The sequence below is a fragment of the Narcine bancroftii genome, chromosome 1 (assembly GCF_036971445.1).
Source record: "Narcine bancroftii isolate sNarBan1 chromosome 1, sNarBan1.hap1, whole genome shotgun sequence".
Classification (NCBI taxonomy): Eukaryota; Metazoa; Chordata; class Chondrichthyes; order Torpediniformes; family Narcinidae; genus Narcine; species Narcine bancroftii.
The window spans coordinates 481,503,842-481,523,733 of NC_091469.1; the positions used below are offsets into that span (position 1 = coordinate 481,503,842).

The window sequence follows — 19,892 nt, forward strand, 5'->3', positions numbered from 1 at the left end:
AGGATTGCTCCTAGCCAGACCAGGTCATTCTGGACTCGTTGACCTACTTGTGATATGCTCTAGTCTTTTAGTTAATAAAAGCCTTGGTTTGGATCAACAAGTCTTTGGTTCTTTCGACGCACTCTACACACAGGAAGGCATCTTGGTCAACACAGACATGTTGATCTAAAGCTGTGCTTTTCAAACTTTTTATTTCCATTCACATACCACTTTAAGTAGTCCCTATGCCATAAGTGCTCTGTGATTAGTAAGGTGGTATGTGAGTGGAAAGAAAAATTTTGAAAACTTAATAATCTCTAATTGACTCGTTATGTGCACGGTTTCAGAACTCCAAAGAAAATGGGCCAATGACAATTTTTTTCAAGCAAAATATTTCAGTAACAATTAGGCCTAGAGCAGTGGTTCTCAACCTTTTTCCCAACTCATATACCACCTTAAGTAATCCCTTACTAATCATAGAGCATCTATGGAATAGGAATTATTTTTTAGAATATTTTATTTACATTTTTTCCTTACATGTAGTAATCATAATTAATATAGTAGTACTAATTTCAAAATAAACAAATTAAAGTTACATACATGATGGTTTTCACCCCCATGCCAAAACCCTCTCCCTCCTAACCTCCTCCGTAAAGTAATATAGATAGATACACACATACATACATACACACACACGATAAGTATATAAAAAAAGAAAGGAAGGAAGAAAGAAAGAGAAAGTTTTTGGATTGCACAGAGAGGGTGTTGTCCACGTGTCTCCAGATTCTCCATAAACACTCAAAGGGGAATTTTGCAGGTCTAGAGGCATACGAAGGACATTGTTACAAATTTAATCCCATTATTTGGGTGTACAGGTGCCAAATTTGCAAAAATGTAGGGTACTTGTTCCTCAAATTGTATGTAACTTTTTCCAATGGAACACAACTTTGAATTTCTGCATGGCACCTTGGCATACCAAAAGATATATCAGACTTCCAAGTAACTGCAATGCATTTCCTCGTTATTCCTAACACTACTTAACACATTCCAATTGATAAATTATTAATTTTAATTTAGGTATTGTACCTTCAATATTTCCTAATAAAAATAAATCAGGACTTTGCAGAAAGACAATTCCTGTAACTTGTTCCTAAAAACTCTGTAAATGTGCTCAAAAGGGCAACACCAACTTGAATGTATGAAAGATCCTACATCTTCACCACACCATTGATCCAATAAATCTGATTTCAGTTTATTCAACTTCTGTGGTGTAAGATACAGAAGATGTAAAAAAATTACATAGAACTAGTCCATATCTTGCATAAATAGTATTGGTCATACAATCCCTAGGCATAGAGATTACTTAAAGTGGTATGTGAGTGTAAAGAAAAAGTTTGAAAACCACTAATCTAAAGGGCCTGTTTCTGTGCTACATAAAATGCTAACAAATGACATTTAACATTCAGAGTGGGATTTAGAGGCTTTGGCTCAAGAGATTTTGGTGTAAAGAAGCCGAGGAAGTGACCAGGTGCTGGGAGTGACAGGTGTTCTCCAGGGGAAAAGTCTTCAGCAGGAAGGAACAGGTAAAGTCTTTGGATGAAACTGTGCTGAGAGTGCCAATGGCTTGGTTTAGGAAGCCAAGGAGAGATCAGGCATTTTTTCCAGTCTTATTGCAGAGAGAGAATGGCAGCCCAAATAGTGATATGCTCCTTTAGTAGGGATGTGAAAAATTAGGAACACCACCAGTGTTCTTCCTGCCTTCTCCTGCAGGAAATTCATCCAACTGCATCTCCTTGTAAACCAGATCAGAAAAGTGGGCTGAATGCATGCTGGATCAATTGCGAGGCAGAGGAAGCAATGGACAGGAGTTACAGGAAGGCATTCACACCTAGGAGGTGGATAGCTTGGAGAGGGAAAGGGGATAGGGTGCCCCTGTGAATGTTGCCCTCAATAAAATGCATACCATTTTGGATACTATTGGAGAGGGATGACCTACCAGGGAAAGCCACAGCAGCCAGGTCTCTGGCACAGAGTCTGGCTCCATGGCTCAAGGGAGAGAAGGGCAGCGGAGCGAGAAGGATTCATTGTTTAGGAGAACAGACAGAAGTAGGATGTTTCGACAGGAGTGTTTTCTGCCTGGAGTTTGGTAACAAGTGCAGAAGAAATACTGCGCTCTACTCAACTGACCCACAAAAAGGGTTCGAATTGCAGAAGAAGGCCCTCGTTTAAAAATGATATTTCTCTGAAGCCCCTCAATAAGGGTTTCATAAGTAACCGACGTTATGTCTCCCCCAATCTCTTTCACCCACTTCGGCAACTCCTAACTTCACCTTAACGCCTGTGTGTCTCACTCATCCTCCTAAAGCCTGCACGTCTGACCCAGCCAAAGCCTGCATGTTACATCCTCTTAAGGCCTGCATGTCTTACCATTCTAAGGCCTGTGTGTGCCTCAACCATCTTAAAGCTTGCACGTTGCGTCAATTTCAAACCCACGTGTCATCACTGAATTTCTGGAACTGAACTTTGAACTGCCTTCTGAGAATTGAGCCTTGAGCTGTAGTGGCTTGGGTATTCCACCCACACCAACATATTCGCGCATAGTTAGAGTTTCAGTTACATAATTGTATATGAATTTAGTTAAATTAGAGTAGGTATTATATGATTGTTGATTAATAATTAAAAATATTATTTTAGATATAACTCCGTCTGGGCTCATTTTTATTGCTGCTGTCGTGTACATAACACTGGTCATTCCAGGAAGGATGTAGACACTTTAAAGAGGATGAAGAGGGCATTTACCAAGATGTTGCTAGGATAGAAGAATGTCTCTTATGAAACAAAGTTAACTGAGTTAGGAGCGATGAAAGATAAGAGGTGAGTGGTGGATGCCTGGAAAGCATTGCTGGGGTTGGTGGTGGAGGCTGGTACAATGGAGACAATTGAGACACGTGAATTTGAGAAAAAATAGAGTGTTATAGTATGAGGTAGGGTAGGATTAGATTGTCGAGGGGTAGGACTACAGAGGTCGTCAAACCATCTTGGGAAAAGGGACTGCAATGTGGTGTAATTTTCCATGTTTCGAAAGGAAAAAAAGTGATATTGTTAATCAGCAGAAAGGGACGATGTTGAGGAGGGATCATCAGTGTGGGTGGAAGTCTGAAACAGGAGAGAAGCATTATTCAATTAGGAATATTCCATAGCCCCACCCCCTCCAACAGTCACCAGGCTACCAAGGAGAGAAGTAAGCAGATTTTGGAAAGATGCAAAATTAACGGGGTTGTATTCATGGTAAACAAGGAATCTGCAGATGCTGCAGAAAGAGAACTTTTTAAAAAAGTGCGAAAGGAACTCAGCATGCCATTCAGCATCCATGAAAACAATAGGCAGTCGACATTTCAAGCATTGCCCCTTATTCAGGAAATAACAGAGATGATGTTATGGTAGACTACATCTTCCCTAATATTGCAAAATAGTGCAAAAGGGTTAGATGGAGCAGGACTTGTGTGTCCAGCAAATGAGACAGGGAAAGGATGGTAGGGTAAAGGAAGAATGGTTGGCAAAAAGAGGTGTAACGGTTATTCAAGAGGAAGAAGGAAGCATAAATAAGGTTTACAAAGCAAAAGGCAGGAAGGACTAATGAGAAATATAAGGTAGCCAGGAAGTAACTTAAGAAGGGACTTAGGAGGGCTAGAAGAGGGCACAAGAAGGTCTTAGCAAACAGGATTAAGCTTTGGAGAGGATACACAGGAAATTTACCAGCATGTTGCTCAGATCGGAGAACATGTCTTGTGAAGCAAGTTTGACCAAGCAAGGAATTTTCTCTTTAGAGTGACAAAGGATGAGAAGCAACTTAATAGAGTTGTATAAGATGATGGGAGGCACAGACAGCCAGCATGTTTTTTTTCCCCAGGGCGTCAATGGCCAATACCAGAGGACATCTATTTAAGGTAAGTGGAGGAAATGTTTAGATGTGACATCAGAGGTCACTTTTTAAAAATAGAGAATTAGTGTATGCCTGGAATGCATTGCTGCGGGCAGAAGTTGAAGCTGGTACAATCGGGACATTTAAAAGACTCTTAGATAGGCATATGGATGTAAGAAAAATAGAGAGTTATGTGCATGAAGGTGGGAAGAAATAGATTGTTAGTGAAATAGGTTTATATAGGTCAACACAACACCAAAGGATGTGTACTGTATTTTAGTGTGAAGTAGCTTGAAGGCCAAGTTTAATGCTGCTGTTATGTATATATTGCTTTTCTGATGAAATTTGGCTCCTGTTACCAGTCTAATAACTGAACCACTACTTTATCTGTCAACTTGGGTAGTGGTTATATTGCCAGTCTAGCTATTCTGACAAAATATTAAAGATTCTTTAGCAAGGTTGTGTAGTTGGGAATGTATCCTATAATTTATATATAAAACTATAATTTATATCCAAATAGCCGACCACTCATGCAGTCTGTAGCCAGAATGTTTAACAGTTCATAACTTTTTTTTATTCATTTATAGAATGTGGATGGTATAATTAAGGTCAACATTTTTTGTTTATCCCTAATTGCTTTGAACTGAGTGGTTTGCAAACCAGTTCAAAGACAGCGAAGAAACAAATACATTGGTGGAGTGCAGACAGGCAAATTTCCTTGAAAGACATTAGTGAACCAGATTTATTTTTATATGATATTCCTTCAGTTTCACTATTTCCATTACCAATTCATTTTACATTTATTTAATTATTTGAATTTAAATTCCTCAAATGCCTCAGTGGGATTCAAACTCTCTCCATTATTCATTGGGTGCAACCAACTACAACATCATCTGCAGTAAATAGAATTCAGAACAATATATGGGAAACATGATCCCTGTATATTTAATATGAGCACAGGAAATAGCACCCCAATAAGTTTAAAAGGAATCAGGGAAACAGAGCCTTGACTAGGGAAAATAAGGCTTTGTATGATTAAAGGCAGAATGGGGAAAAGGGACCTGATGAGGTTGAAATGACCTCAGAAAATAGGGCCCTTTTATGTTGCTGGAGTTAAAGGCAGCTATGAATTCAGTGAGCCAGATGCTAAACAATTAGATACAGGACATATATGTTGTTCTTACCATTAATTTTTAAGGTAGCACTGGTATGTTGGTCTCCAATACTACAACTGTATCTTCCACCATCTTGTGGTGTAAGTTTGTGAATAGCGAGTTCAACAATGCATCCCTTTTGTTTCATCTCATATTTGGCACTTGGTTGAAGTAAAGAGGATCCTTTCTTCCACTGCACCACTGCTTCTGGTCTGCTAATTTCACAATGCATTGTGGTAGTATCATCTTCTTGAGCTTCTTTATCTTTCAGTTTTTGCTTGAAGATAGTAGGCAAAGCTGTTTGCAAAATATTAAAGACCTGACATTAAAACAACATAATATTGTTACTTCTAAATGGAAAATGACAAAAGGAAACCATAGAATGCTACAGCACAGAATAAGGCACCTTTTCCCACCTAGTACGTGGCAAACTATTTTTCCACCTAGTCCCGTTGACCTGCATCCAGAAAATATCCCTCCATACCCATCCCAGCAACGTAGCTGTCTAATCTCTTCTTAAATGTGTTACAAGATCAAACCAGCAACTACAAAGAAGGCATATCAAACAGGTGTAAAGATGAACAATTATTTTATTAACAAAAATTCACCTTCAAACTTTAATTCAAAAATCCCCCCCCCCCACTTTATAACAATGCCCACTGGTTACTATGCAAATTTCTATAACAGTGTAAAACTAATAAATTCCCCAGTCTAAATATAACATACGTAATCAAAGTCTAAGCCCAGAGAAAAACTTAGACACAAAACACACAAGACTCACAAAACTTCAATCTCAACTGAAGCAAAGATCATAAACAAAATTCAGTTTGTTTGGTAAACTGAAGCCAAAAGATCTTTGAGAACGAGAAGAGAGAGAGCACAAAATTCAAAGTGGTCTTGTGTTGCTTGCAGAGAGAGGAACAACTGGCTTGGACCGGATCCTTCTGGCTGCCTTCAGAATGTTCATCCCTTTTAAAATGCCCAACATTCTAAACTGTCCTCCAGACCATGACTCATGCTCTGGGCCTTCTTCCACTCCACAGCACCACCCAGTGGTGGTTTATCGTCCAAGTCCAGAAATTTTTAGATCATTTTCTGCACATGCTCAGTCCGTCTCCCACTCTCTCAGCAGTCCACCTTCACCTTGGCTCTCTAAGGCAAACTGTCACTTTTTAACATAAAACCACACAACGCATAGGCCAATACACAATACAGAACTCTGCAACAAATGTCAAAATCAAACCAAATCTGCCACTTCTACAGGCAGCTGGTTCAACATTCACCATCCTGAGTGAAGACGTTTCCCCCATAATGTTACTCTTACACATTTCATCTTTCATCCTTAATCTATTTCCACCAGTATTGTCTCACCTAACAAGCCTGTTTGCATTTACCTGATCTATACCCCTTATTACACTGTTCTAATACTTTGATTTCTGAAAGATTAGTTGGACATGGCCTATGATGCACAAAATCATGTTGACCATCCCTAATTAGTTCCTATCTATCCAAGTACTTGCATATCTAGTCTCTTTCAGATTATATACCTTGATGAATTGAATTCAGGAGTAGGGAGGTAATGTTGCAACTGTATAAGGTACTGGTGAGACCGCACCTGGAGTACTGTGTCCAGTTCTGGTCTCCATATTTGAGGATGGATATACTGGCTTTGGAGACGGTCCAGAGGAGGTTTACTAGGTTGATCCCTGGGATGAAGGGGTTGACATGATGAAAGATTAAATCATCTAGGATTGTATTCGCTCGAGTTCAGAAGAATGAGAGGAGATCTTATAGAAACATATAGGATTATGAAGGATATGGATAGGATAGATGTAGGAAGGTTTTTTAAGATGGCCATGGAAACTAAAACGAGAGGATACAGTCTCAAGATTCGAGGGAGTAGATTTAGGACAGAGATGAGGAAAAATAGTTTTTCCCAGAGAGTAGTGAATGTTTGGAATTCCCTAACCAGGGAAGTGGTTGAGATTGCCTCATTAAACATATTTAAAATTCGGTTAGATAAATTTTTACATGATAGAGGAATTAGGGGATATGGGGAGAAGGCAGGTAGGTGGAGTTAGGTCATAAATTAGATCAGCCTTGATTGTATTGAATGGCGGAGCAGGCTCGATGGGCCATTTTTGGCCTACTCCTGTTCCTACTTCCTATGTTCCTATGAAGGGCTCAAGCCCAAAACGTTAGTTATGTATCTTTATCTTTACCATATAAAGTACATGGTTTGACCTGCTGAGTTTCTCTAGCATTGTGTTTTTATTCTTTCAGATTAGCTTTCCTCCAATCCTCTGACATCTCACCTGTAGCTAAGAAGGTTCTAAATACCATTGCCAGGGTCCTGAAATTTTTTGCCCAAACCTCCCTCAAGGTACAAAGGAATATCTTGTAAAGCTCTGGGAAGTTATTCACCCTTATTTGCTTCAAGACAGCAAGCTCCCACTTATTTATAATATCTATTGGATCTTAATCTCTCTTCTGCTTTGCCTTATTTATGTGGATTCTGTGTCCATCTCTCGAATAAATAAATATGCAAAAAATCCATTTAATATCTCACCCATCTCTTTTGGCTCCATGGATAGATAACAAAACTAGTCTTCAATAGGACCAATTTTGACCCTTGTTATCCTTTTGTTCTTTAAATAGCTTAAAAAGCCCTTGGGCAGGAAACACATCTTACCAAATTGGAAGATGATAAATTAAAAAGAGGATGGGTGGGACAAATAATATCGTCTTCCTTTGGTTCAAAGGCAAGGGGGTGGCTATTCTAATTAATAAAAATTCATCAGTGTTAGTAGAAGATACCTCAATTGATCAAGCTGGAAGGAATGTAATGGCACCCTGTAACATTTATGGAGAAGCATGGACATTTATGAATATTTATACCCAGTATGATGACAATGAAATGTTTATGAAGGATATCTTCTTAAAAACAGCAGAGGGAAGACAAAATATATCAGTTGGAAAAGACTTTAATTTCTGCTTGGACCAAATACTAGATAAATCGGCAAGAACAATAACGAGGGCAAAAGTAGCAAAAAGCACAATTTCCTACATGAAAGATCTAAATCTTATCAATGTATGGAGGCAATTACATCCCAGAGAGAGACCACTCTTTTTACTCAAGGGTGCATGACTCACACATACAAGGATTGACTTATTTTTAATGTCTACCCAGTTAAAAAAGAGTGATTAAAAACAGAATATCGAGCTAGGCTTCTATCTCTCCATTCTCCATTAATATTGACTATAGCAATAAAGGAAAAGCAAAACAATGTATGCAGATGGTATCTCAATACTACATTGCTTAAAAGAACAGACTTCTGTGAATTTATAAAGAGACAGGTAAAAATATTTTGTGAAACAAATCTTCCATCTACTGGTAATAGTTTTCTGATATGGGACACGCTTAAAGCATATTTAAGGCCACATATTATATCCTATATGAAGAATATTAAGAGGGAAAATATGGCAGAAGTAAACAGTTTGGAGAAGGATATTAAAGAGTTATAAAAAATATCAAACAACAGGACTACAAGAAGAATACAAAACTAATATATAATACAATACAAACATATTGGACATAAAAAGTTATATTTAAAAACTAAACAATAATACTATGAGTTGGCCACACAAAGTTTTAGCTTGGTAGATTAAAACAAGAGTCATCAAGAAAGATAAATCCTATAAATCAGAAGCAAACTTAAGCAAAAAGAATTTAACAACTTTTTTAGACAATATTACATAAAATTATACAAATCAGAATTATTAGATGAGAATGAAATGGAAGAATTTTTGATGAATGTTAAACTTCCAAGGATGGAAGAGAGAGAAAGGATAGAATTAGATACTCCCTTCACAAGGGAAGAAATTGAAAAGGCCCTGGGCACCCTACAGGCTAATAAATCACTGGGAGAGGATGGATTTCCACCTGAGTTTTATAGACAATTCAAAGAATTATTAATGCCCCTTTTATTGGATGTCCTGGTCAAAGCTGTGGAAATAACCTGGAGTCATTCTCAACTGCAATTATTGCAGTGTTGCCAAAAAAGTATAGGGACCTTCAAAAGACTTTGTCATGGAGACTAATATCCCTGTTAAATGCTGATTATTAGATACTAGCAAAAGCATTGGCTAATAGGTTAGGACAATACTTGCCAAAACTGATACATATGGACCAAACAGGTTAAAGGAAGGCATTCCTCAAAAAGTCTTGGAAGATTATTTAATATAATACACATGGCTACATCTGAATGAAATCCAAGTATTACAGTCTCCCTAGATGCAGAAAAACCATTCAACCTTTGGAATGGCTCTTTTTATTTAAAACATTGGAAAAATATGGTATAGGCAGAATGTTTATAAATTAGATAAAAACTTTATACCATAAAGCACAAGCTAAAATAATAACAAATAATCCGATGTTGGCAGTGTTCCCCTTAAGCAGATCAAGCAGACATGGATGCCCCCTGAACCCAGTGCTTTTTATTTTAGTGATTGAATCTCTGGCAGAGATAATATGAAGAATTTTGGATTTAAAAGGCTTCAAAGTTGAGCAAGAAGAACACAAAATCAGTCTATTCGCTGATGATGTGGTATTGTACTTATCAGAACTGGCTAAATATTTGGAAAAATTAACATGAGACAAATATGGAAAAATATCAGGCTACAAAATAAATATGGATAAAAGTGAGATAATTCCAGTAACAAATTTTGAATATGAAAAATACCAAAAAGGAAGTAAATTTAAATGGAAGATGGATGGAATAAAATATCTTGGAATAGCAAATGACTATAATTTGCAAAATGTGTTCAAACTAAATTATATTCCACTTCTTGGGAAGATAGAAAGAGACCTACAGAAATGGAGAGACAGGGTATGTCCCTATGAGGATTAAAGGAAAGGTTAGAAACTGTAGGGAGCCTTGATTTTCAAAAGATATTGGGAAATGGTTCAGAGGAAGAGGGATGTGTCTAGCAGGTATAAACAGCAGGGAATAGGTGAATTGCTTGAGGAATATAAGGAGGGTAAAAAAAATCTTAAAAAAGAAATTAGAAATGCTAAAAGGAGATATGAAACCAAAGGGTTTCTAAAGGCACATTAAAACTAAAAGAATAGTGAGGGATAAAATTAGATCCCTTGAAGATGAGGGGGGTAGGCTCTGTTAGAATCAGAGGAGATGAGAGAAATTTAAAATGATTTTTTTCTTCAGTATTCACTAAGGAAAAGAATATTGAGCCAGATGAAGTGAATAAATATGGTAGGGAGGTCATGGTTAATATAGGGATTAATGAGAAGGTAGTGTTGGCTATATTAAGAAAGATCAAGGTGGATAAATCTCCAGGTCTTGACAAAATATTCCCTAGGACCCTGAAGGTTAGTGAACAAATAGTGGGAGCATTGACAGAAATATTTAAAATGTCACTGGCCATGGAGGAAGTGCTGGAGGACTGGAGGGTGGCTCATGTTGTTCCACTGTTCAAAAAAGGATCCAAAAGTAAACCTGGTAATTATAGAGATTGGTGGTGGGTAAATTAATGGAAATTGTTCTCAGAGATGGTATATACAACTATTTGGAAAGACAAAGATTGATCTGGAGTAGTCAGCATTGGTTTTGTATGTGGTAGACCATGTTTAACGAACTTTATAGTCTTTCAAGGAGGTTACTAAAAAGATTAATGAGGGAAAGGCAGTGGATGTTGTCTTTTTGGACTTTAGTTAGGCTTTTGACAAGGTTCCCCATAAGAGGTTAGTAAGGAATGTTGAAGCATTAGGTACTAATGATGAAGTTCTGAAATGGATTCAGCAATAGTTGATTGGAAGATCCCAGAGAGTAGTGGTGGAAAATTGTTTGTTGAATTGGAGGCCGGTGACGAGTGGAGTGCGTCAGGGATTGGTTCTGGGTCCACTGCTGCTTGTCATGTATATTAACGATCTAGATGATAGGGTGGAAAATTGGATTAGTAAATTTGCAGATGATACAAAGGTTGGTGGTGTTGTGGACAGCGAGGAAGATTATCAAAGCTTACAGGGTGATATAGAACAATTAGAAGAGTGGGCTGAAAGATGGCAGATGGAGTTTAATACTGATAAATGTGAGGTGCTATATTTTGGTAGAACTAATCAAAATAGGTCAGACACGTTGAATGGTAGACAATTGAGGAGTGCAGTGGAACAAAGGAATTTAGGAATCATGATACATAATTCCCTGAAAGTTGAATCACATGTGGATAGGGTGGTGAAGAAGGCATTTGGTATGTTGGCTTTTATAAATTAGAGTATAGAATACAGGAGTTGGGATGTTATGTTGAAATTGTATAAGACATTGGTGAGGCCAAATTTGGAATGCTGTGTGCAGTTTTGGTTGCCGAATTACAGGAAGGATATAAACAGAATAGAGAGAATGCAGAGGAGGATTACAAGAATGTTGCTGGGTTTCAGGGTTTGAGTTACAAGGAAAGGTTGAGCAGATTGCAACTTTATTCTCTGGAGTGTAGAAGAGTGAGGGGGAAAGATAGGTCAATGTGAATAGGCTTTTTCCATTGAGAGTGGGGGATATTCAAACAAGATTGAGAGTAAAAGGGTTTAAGGGAAACATGAGGGGGAATTTCTTCACGAAGAGGGTGGTGGGGTGGTATTAAATTCCACTAGAGGTAGTAGAAACGGGATCGATGTTAATATCCAAGGAAAAGTTGGATAGGTATATGGATGGGAGCAGTATGGAGGGTTATGGGCTGAATGTGGGTCAGTGGGACTAGTGGGAGAAGATGTTCTGCAAGGACTAGTAGGTCTGAACTGGCAAGTTTCTGTGCTGTACATGGTTATACTTTAGTGGGAAGGATTAACTGCATCAAAATGAAAGTGATGCCAAGACCTTTTTTAATTGATCCCTATTCCATTACCTAAAAATTTTTTAAGCTACGAAACAAAAATATCACACAGTTCCTATGGAATAATAAGGTACCAAAAATGACTTGGTAAAAAAAAAACTTACATGAGACTATGGGCTGGGAGGATTTAGACTTCCAGATTTTAAAAAATATTGCCTAGCTGCACAGGCTAGATTTCTTGCAGCCTTTTTCATTGAAGACAACCCCACCCCCCCCCCCCCCACCAACGCCTGTCTTGGGTTCAAATGGGAATGTACTCAATGGAGGAGGGGGAAGCAAAGGACTTTATCTATAAATAGAGTGTCAAATCACTAAAGAAAAAGATGGATAACCATATTCTAATACATATATTTAGAATGTGGCAAGAAATTAATGAATGTATAGAAAAAAAGTATGGATATCAATAAAAGCACCATTGTGTAGAAATTGTCTATGAGCAAAGGCAATAGAATATTAAATTCGTGGTATGACAAAGGTATCAGATATGTTAAGGATTGTTACACGGAAGGAACTTTTATGTCCTTTTAACAATTAAAACACAAATACAGGGTGGCTAATGGGACCTTCTTCTGTTTTCTGCAGCTTAGATAATTCTTAAGAGAAAGATGGGGACCAATGTTGACCCCATCTGAAATTAGTGAAACTGAATGAATGGTCTGGATGGGGAATACACCCAAATTTATAACAAAAATGGACTATGCACTCCAGAGCGAAAGAACAAAAGAAGGGTTGCAGAGGTCAAGGGAAAAATGGGAGTCAGACTTTGGTGAAGTGATTTCAGAAAGAAGTTGGTCAGATTGGTGTAAGGATAGCATGACATCAATTATAAATGCAAGCTATGGACTGGTTCAGTATAATCTTTTACACCAATTATATCTTACCCCACAAAAATTACATAAATCAAAAGCCAAAATTTTATTCTAACTTTTCTAAATGCCATGTGGTCATGCATGAAAGTAAGGCCATTTTGGCAAGAAATCACAGAAAAATTAACCAGGATAATAGGAATGGCCTTCACAGGTGACCCAGAGCTATATCTATTAGGTGTTTTCATGGAAATAAGTGAAAAATTGACCAAATATCAAATCTCATTTGCTGGTAGCAAAAAATGTATTGTGATCACTTGGAAATCCAACTCCCCTCTACTCACAGCATGATAGACTGTGGAAATGAACAGCAGTATGCCTATGGAAAAGAATAAATATGACGCTTTTGTAAAGGTATTGCATCCATACCTGGACCATTTAATGGCCCATATACAGTAATAAAAAGAAACAATAAGGGTTATAAACATAACACACACACACACACACACACACACACACACACACAAACATAGTTTCCCCAACTGTACTCTATATACTTTAAATATATGTAAGTTCTGATGGTGAACGGATCTGTATGTATGGAAGGGAGAGAGGGAGAGACTGTTCTATTTTTGTTTGTGAGAAAAAAGTTCAATAATATTGTATATTTAAAATGTTACTATGTATATTTTTTGAAAAGAAAAACAAAAATAAAATTTTCCAAAAAAAAAGAAAAGCTCTTGGGATTTTCCTTTGGCTTGCCTACCAGAACTACCTCATGCCTTCTTTTAGTCATCCTGGTTTCCTTCTCAAGTGTTTTCTTGCATTTCTTGTACTACTCAAGTACTTTATTTGTTCCTGATGCCTTCACTTGCTACACACCTCTTTCTTCTTCTTAACCAGGGCATCATTATCTCTTGAACACCAATGTCCCCTATCTCTGTTAGTCTTACCTTTAATTCTGATGGGAACATACAAACTCTGTACTCTCAAAATGTTACCTTTGAAGGTCTTTCACTTACCATGCAAAACTTTATCAGAAAACATCCTGTCCCAATCCACACTTGCCAAATCCTTTTTGATACCATCAAGATTGTCCTTTCTCCAATTTAGAATCTCAACCGGAGGTCTAGACTTGACAATTTCCATCACTGAAACTAATTACATTATGATCACTAGAACCAAAGTGTTTCCTTACACACCTGTCACTGCCCTATTTCATTCCCTAATTGGAGATCCAACACTGCACTCAGTCTAGATGGGACCTCTATATGTTGATTAAAGAATCTTTCCTGAACATATTTGACAATCTCTAACTCATCCAGCCATTTTACAGCATGAGAATCCTAATCAATATGTGGAAAGTGAAAATCATCTACTTTTGCATCAGTGGGTCAAGAAAGAGAAGGCTCTCAAAAAAAACATTTTATTTCATAGCTATTGTTGGGTATAAGCCTGCCCTCTGCTGGGCATCATGATACCCACGTTATGATGTCACCCTTCCATATATATAACCCTGTGTGTCAGTAGCCATGTTAGTCTAATAGAAGAATGAGAAAGCATCACGTCTCTGAGTCTTAATTGTGTGAGGGCATACACAACAGTGGCGACGAGGATGGGAAACGAACCACACACATACTCCATACACCAACTGTGAGAAAGAAAACAACAGACGAAAAGTAGAAAACAACTACCTAATAACCCCAACAAATTTCCGCCAAAAGATCGAGGTGAAAGTGCACTAAGATGGCGGAGGAAAAGTTTGAGGAATTCAACGAAGTAGAAGAAAGTTGGGATAACAACGTAGAATGGTTTAACCACTACTGTGTAGCCCACAATATTGTGCAAGGTTCAGTAACCCGCAAACATGCTCTCTTCCTCAGTATAATGGGCAGCAAAACATTTGACCTCCTTAAGACCTTGCTGATCCCAAAGGATCTAGGGACAAAGACATTCAACGAATTATGCACAGCTTTAAGGAACAATTTAAGCCTCAAACCACCAGTTATGGCAGAAAGGCAACGATTCTATGAAAGGAGACAAGAACCAGGAGAAACAGCAAGTAAATACCTGGCATTGTTGTGCAAACTGGCAGAGCACTGTAATTTCAAGCAGTTTGAAGATAGGGCTGGCAAATCACCAGGCAAGGCAAACATTATTAGGAATAGATCAATATGTTGCATGACAGATTGCAACAGAACTGCCTGCAGCGGGGACCTCAGGCTCCCGGTGGTGGCAGCAGCGGACCTCAGGTAGGGAGGACCGCAAGCTCCCAGGCAGGAGTGGGACTCTCAGGCTCTTGGCACGAGCGGAAGTGGTGGGGAAGTGTCGGTAATTGATGGTGACCAGTATTATTTTTGGTGAGAATTAAAGGTTATTTTAATGCTTAAAAAGCCTGATGTTTAAACACTATTACAAATGTTGCTACTGGGCTGGGTTTTTTTGTTGGATAATTGGAGTAATATTGAAAAGTCTTTAGCCACAAAATAATATTGATCAGTTGGAAAAATGGACAGAGGAATGGCAGAGTGAATTTAATCCTGAAAAATGTGAGGTAACATATTTTGGGAAACTACCAAATCAACCAAAGAGAAAACCCTTGGAAGATTTAAAGAGGGGCCAATGTGTTACTAGTAAACATTCCGTATCACAATTTTCCATTACAAATAGCTGCATCATTTGCACAAACATCAAGAAAGGGAAGTTGAAAACAATTTTACTTTTTACCATAATTTCCAGGAGCACAAATTTTATTCCATATCTCAAATTTTTGGGTAGTGATTTGTGAATTCTGTCAGGGCAAATTTTCATTGCCAGTTTGCCTGTGTATGTCCAGAGATTCCTGGAGGTATGTGATTAGGCATATAAAGTGGTTAAGAAGCCACACAGGATACTTCCCTTCATTAGCTAGGACTGTAAGACATGGAGATTATAATACAAATATATAAAGCATTAATTGGGTCACAGCAGGAAGATTTCACAGCACCATTGGAAGGATCTGATTGCACTGGAGAGAGTGCAGAGGAGTTTCATTAGGATGTTGTCTTGCTTGAAATGTTTTAGCTACGAGGAAAGACTGAATATGCTGAGTTTGTTTTCCCTGGAGTGGAGAAGGCTGAAGGGAACTTGATAGAAGTATACAAAATTATAACAGGCATAGAAAATAGGTGTTATAAAACTTTTCCCCTGAACAAAGATATCTATATCCAGATTGTGCAAGTGTAAGGTAGGAAATTAAGGAAGAGTTTTGTAACACTGCAATCTAAGTGCTAATTTTAATGCCATCCCTGTTAGACTAAGGTGGAATGGAGTTGCAATGTCACCTAGCATCTAAGCCCTTCAAACCTAGTCTACACTAACAGTGATGTAATACAAATAAGACCACAAGACATCGGAATGGAATTAGGCCATTCAACCCATCGGATCAAGAGTGTGTCTTTGTCCGCCTTAAATATTCCCCATGCTATCAGTTCCACAGCCATCCGCAGCAGCACATTTCAAAAATTCACCAGCCACTAAGTAAATAAATTCCTTCTCATCTCTGTTCTAAAGGGACATTTTTGTATTCTGAGACTGTGCCCTCTGATGCCCCCACCATAGGAAACATCCTCTCCACATCCACTTTATTGAGGCTTTTCAGGATTTCATAGGTTTCAATAAGATTCCCCTCATCAGATCAGTACAGGCCCTTTGGCCCTCAATAGGGAGGCTTGGTTTTCGAGGAATATTGGAAATTTGGTTAGGAGAAAAAGGGAGGTGTACAAGAGGTATAAAGAGCAGGGAGCTGAGAGTTTAAAGGAGGACTATAAGGAGTGTAGAAGGAATCTTAAGAAAGAAATTAGAAAGGCCAAAACAAAGGCACAAAGTGGCTTTGGCAGACAGAGTAAAAAATAAATCCAAAGGGTTTCTATAGGTACATTAAAAGTAAAAGATTAGTGAGGGATAAAATTGGACCCCTTGTAGATAGTGAAGGTAGGCTGAGTGAGAAGTCAGAGGAAATGGGGGAAATTTTGAATGATTTCTTTGCCTCAGTATTCACTAGGGAAAAAAAATATTGAACCAGTTGAAGTAAAGAAAAATAGTGGGGAGGTCATGAAGCATATAAGGATAACCTAGGAGGTAGTGATGGCTGTGTTGAAAAAGATAAAGGTGGATAAATCTCTGGGACCGGACAAAATATTCTCTAGGAAACTCAGGGAGGCTAGTGGACAGTTAGTGGGGCCATTAACAGAGATATTTAGAATGTCACTGGCCACGGGGGTGGTGCCAAAGGATTGGAGGGTGGCGCATGTGATTCCTTTGTTTAAGAAGGGGTCCAAATGCAAACCTGGGAATTATAGGCCTGTAAGTCTGACATCTGTGGTGGGCAAGTTGATGGAAAGTGTTCTGAGGGATGCTATTTACAAATTTTTGGAGGTACAGGGATTGATAGGGAGTAATCAGCATGGTTTTGTCAGGGATAGATCATGCTTGACAAAACTGATTGAGTTCTTCGAGGGGGTTACAAAAAAGGTTGATGAAGGGAAAGCTGTGGATTTTGTCTATTTGGACTTTAGTAATGCTTTTGACAGGAGGTTAGGAAAAAAGGTAGAGGCATTAGGTATAAATAAAGAGGTAGTGAAATGGATTCAGCAGTGGTTGGATGGGAGGTGTCAGAGTAGTGGTAGAAAATTGTTTGTCCAATTGGAGGCCGGTGACTAGTGGAGTTCCTCAGGGTTCGGTCCTGGGTCCACTATTATTTGTTATATATATTAACGATCTGGATGTAGGGGTGGAGAATTGGATAAGCAAGTTTGCGGATGACACAAAGATTGGTGGTTTTGTGGACAGTGAGGTAGATTACCGTAAATTAAAAGGTGATTTAGGAAGGCTGGAGGTGTGGGCTGAGAAATGGCAGATGGAATTTAATACAGATAAATGTGAAGTGCTACATTTTGGAAAGGCAAATCTAAATAGGTCATATGCATTAAATGGTAGGCTATTGAGATGTGCAGAGCAACAAAGGGATTTAGGAGTTATGGTAAGTAGTACCCTCAAGACTGATACTCAGGTAGATGGTGTGGTGAAGAAGGCATTTGGAATGTTGGCCTTCATAAATCAGAGTATTGAATTCAAGAGTAGGGAGGTTATGATTAAATTGTACAAGGCATTGGTGAGGCCAAATTTGGAGTACTGCGTACAGTTTTGGTCACCAAATTATAGGAAAGATATAAACAAAATAGAGAGAGTGCAGAGAAGGTTGACGAGAATGTTGACAGGATTTCAAGGTTTGAGTTACAGGGAAAGGTTGTGCAGACTAGGGCTTTTTTTCTCTGGAGCGTAGAAGATTGAGGGGGGACGATAGAGGTGTTTAAGATTTTAAAAGGGACAGACAGAGTAAATGTGGATAGGCTTTTTCAATTAAGAGTGGGGGAGATTCAAACTAGAGGGCATGGTTTAAGATTGAAGGGGGAAAATTATAAGGGGAACATGAGGGGAAATTTCTTTATGCAAAGGGTGGTAGGGATGTGGAATGAGCTTCCGGCAGACGTGGTTGAGGCGGGATCATTGGTTACATTTAAGGAAAGACTGGATAGTTACATGGAGAGGAGAGGACTGGAGGGGTATGGACCAGGTGCTGGTCAGTGGGACTAGGAGGGTGGGAATTTGTTACGGCATGGACTAGTAGGGCCGAACTGGCCTGTTCTGTGCTGTAAGTGGTTATATGGTTATATGTTGTGCTGAACAATATAGTCCTTAAAAAAGTACTAAACCTTCCCTACTTCATAACCCTCTATTTTTATTCCATCTCGTAAATGCCCCTGTTTTCAAACTCCACCACTATCCCTGGAAAAAGTATTCCAGGCACCCATATCTCTGGATAGAAAACCTACCCCCGATGTCTCCCCTAAACTTCCATCCCTTCACTTTGTATACATGTCCTCTTCATTCTTCTAAACTCCAATGAGCCTTCTAAATATCCTCATATGAAAACCATTTCATTCCAGGGATCATCCTTGTAAACCTCCTTCTGAACCCTCTCCAATGCTAACAAATTCTTCCTTAGAAAAAGAGCCTAAAACTGCTCACTATATTCCTAGTGTGGTCTGACCAATGCTTTATAAAGCCTCAACATCATATCCCTCCTTTTATATTTATCCCTCTCAAAATAAATGCTAGCATTGTATTTGCCTTCCTTATCACTAATTCTGCATGCAAATTGATCTACAGGGAGTCCTGTACGAGGAGTCCCATCCTTCTGTACCTCTGATTTCTGAAATTTTTGCCCGATTAAAAAATAGTCTACACCTTTTATTCTTTCCAGCAAAGTGCATGAACATGCAGTTCCATACACCATACTCCCATCTACCATTTCACTGCCCAAACTCCTAACCTGTCTTTCTGCAGACTCAATGTTTTCTCAACACTTTTCCTCTTCCAATTTTTGTTTCATCTGCAAACATGGCTGCAAAGATATCTGATCCATCATCCAAAACATTGATATATAATGTGAAAAGGAGCAGACCCAGCATCAAGCCCTGCAGAACACCTCTGGTCACTGGCAGCCAACCAGAAAAGATCCCTTTATTCCCATTCTCTGCCTCCTGCCAGTCAACTAATCTTTTATCCACGCTAGTATTTTTACTGCAATACCATGGGCTCTCATCTTTCTTAGCAGCCTTATGTACAGCACCTTGTCACAAGTCTTTTGAAAATCCAGGTAAAACACATCCACTGACTCTCCTCTATCCATTCTTCCTGCTATTTCCTCAAAGAATTCGTATAGGTTTGCTGGGCAAGATTTCCCCTTCAGGAAACCATGTTGACTTCGACCTATTCTACCAGGTGCCTCCAAATACACAAAACCTCATCATTAATCATAGATTCTAACATCAAAGACATGCTAACCAGCCTATAATTTCCTCTCTTTTTCCTCCTCCTTTCTTAAAAAGAGTGACATTTACAATTTTCCAATCCTCTGGAACCATTCTGGAGTCTAGTGATTTTCAAATTATCGCTATCAATGCCTGTACAATTTCTTCAGCTTCCTCTTCCAAAACTCTGGAGTATAGTTCATCTGGCCCAGGTGATTTATCCACCTTCAGACCTTTCAACTTTCCCAACACCTTTTCCTTGGTAATAGCAACT

The 19,892-nt window shown here is 38.6% G+C and overlaps 1 protein-coding gene across 14 annotated transcripts in view; it reads right to left on the reverse strand.

Annotated features, from left to right (window-relative positions):
- LOC138751919 (obscurin-like) overlaps window positions 1-19,892 on the reverse strand; it is a 755,203-nt gene that overhangs the window by 478,554 nt on the left and 256,757 nt on the right. For all 14 annotated transcript variants that reach the window (XM_069914884.1, XM_069914878.1, XM_069914879.1 and 11 more), the window contains one exon: window positions 5,086-5,352. In XM_069914884.1, the coding sequence (XP_069770985.1) occupies window positions 5,086-5,352 (267 nt within the window). The remainder of the gene's footprint in view (window positions 1-5,085; window positions 5,353-19,892) is intronic.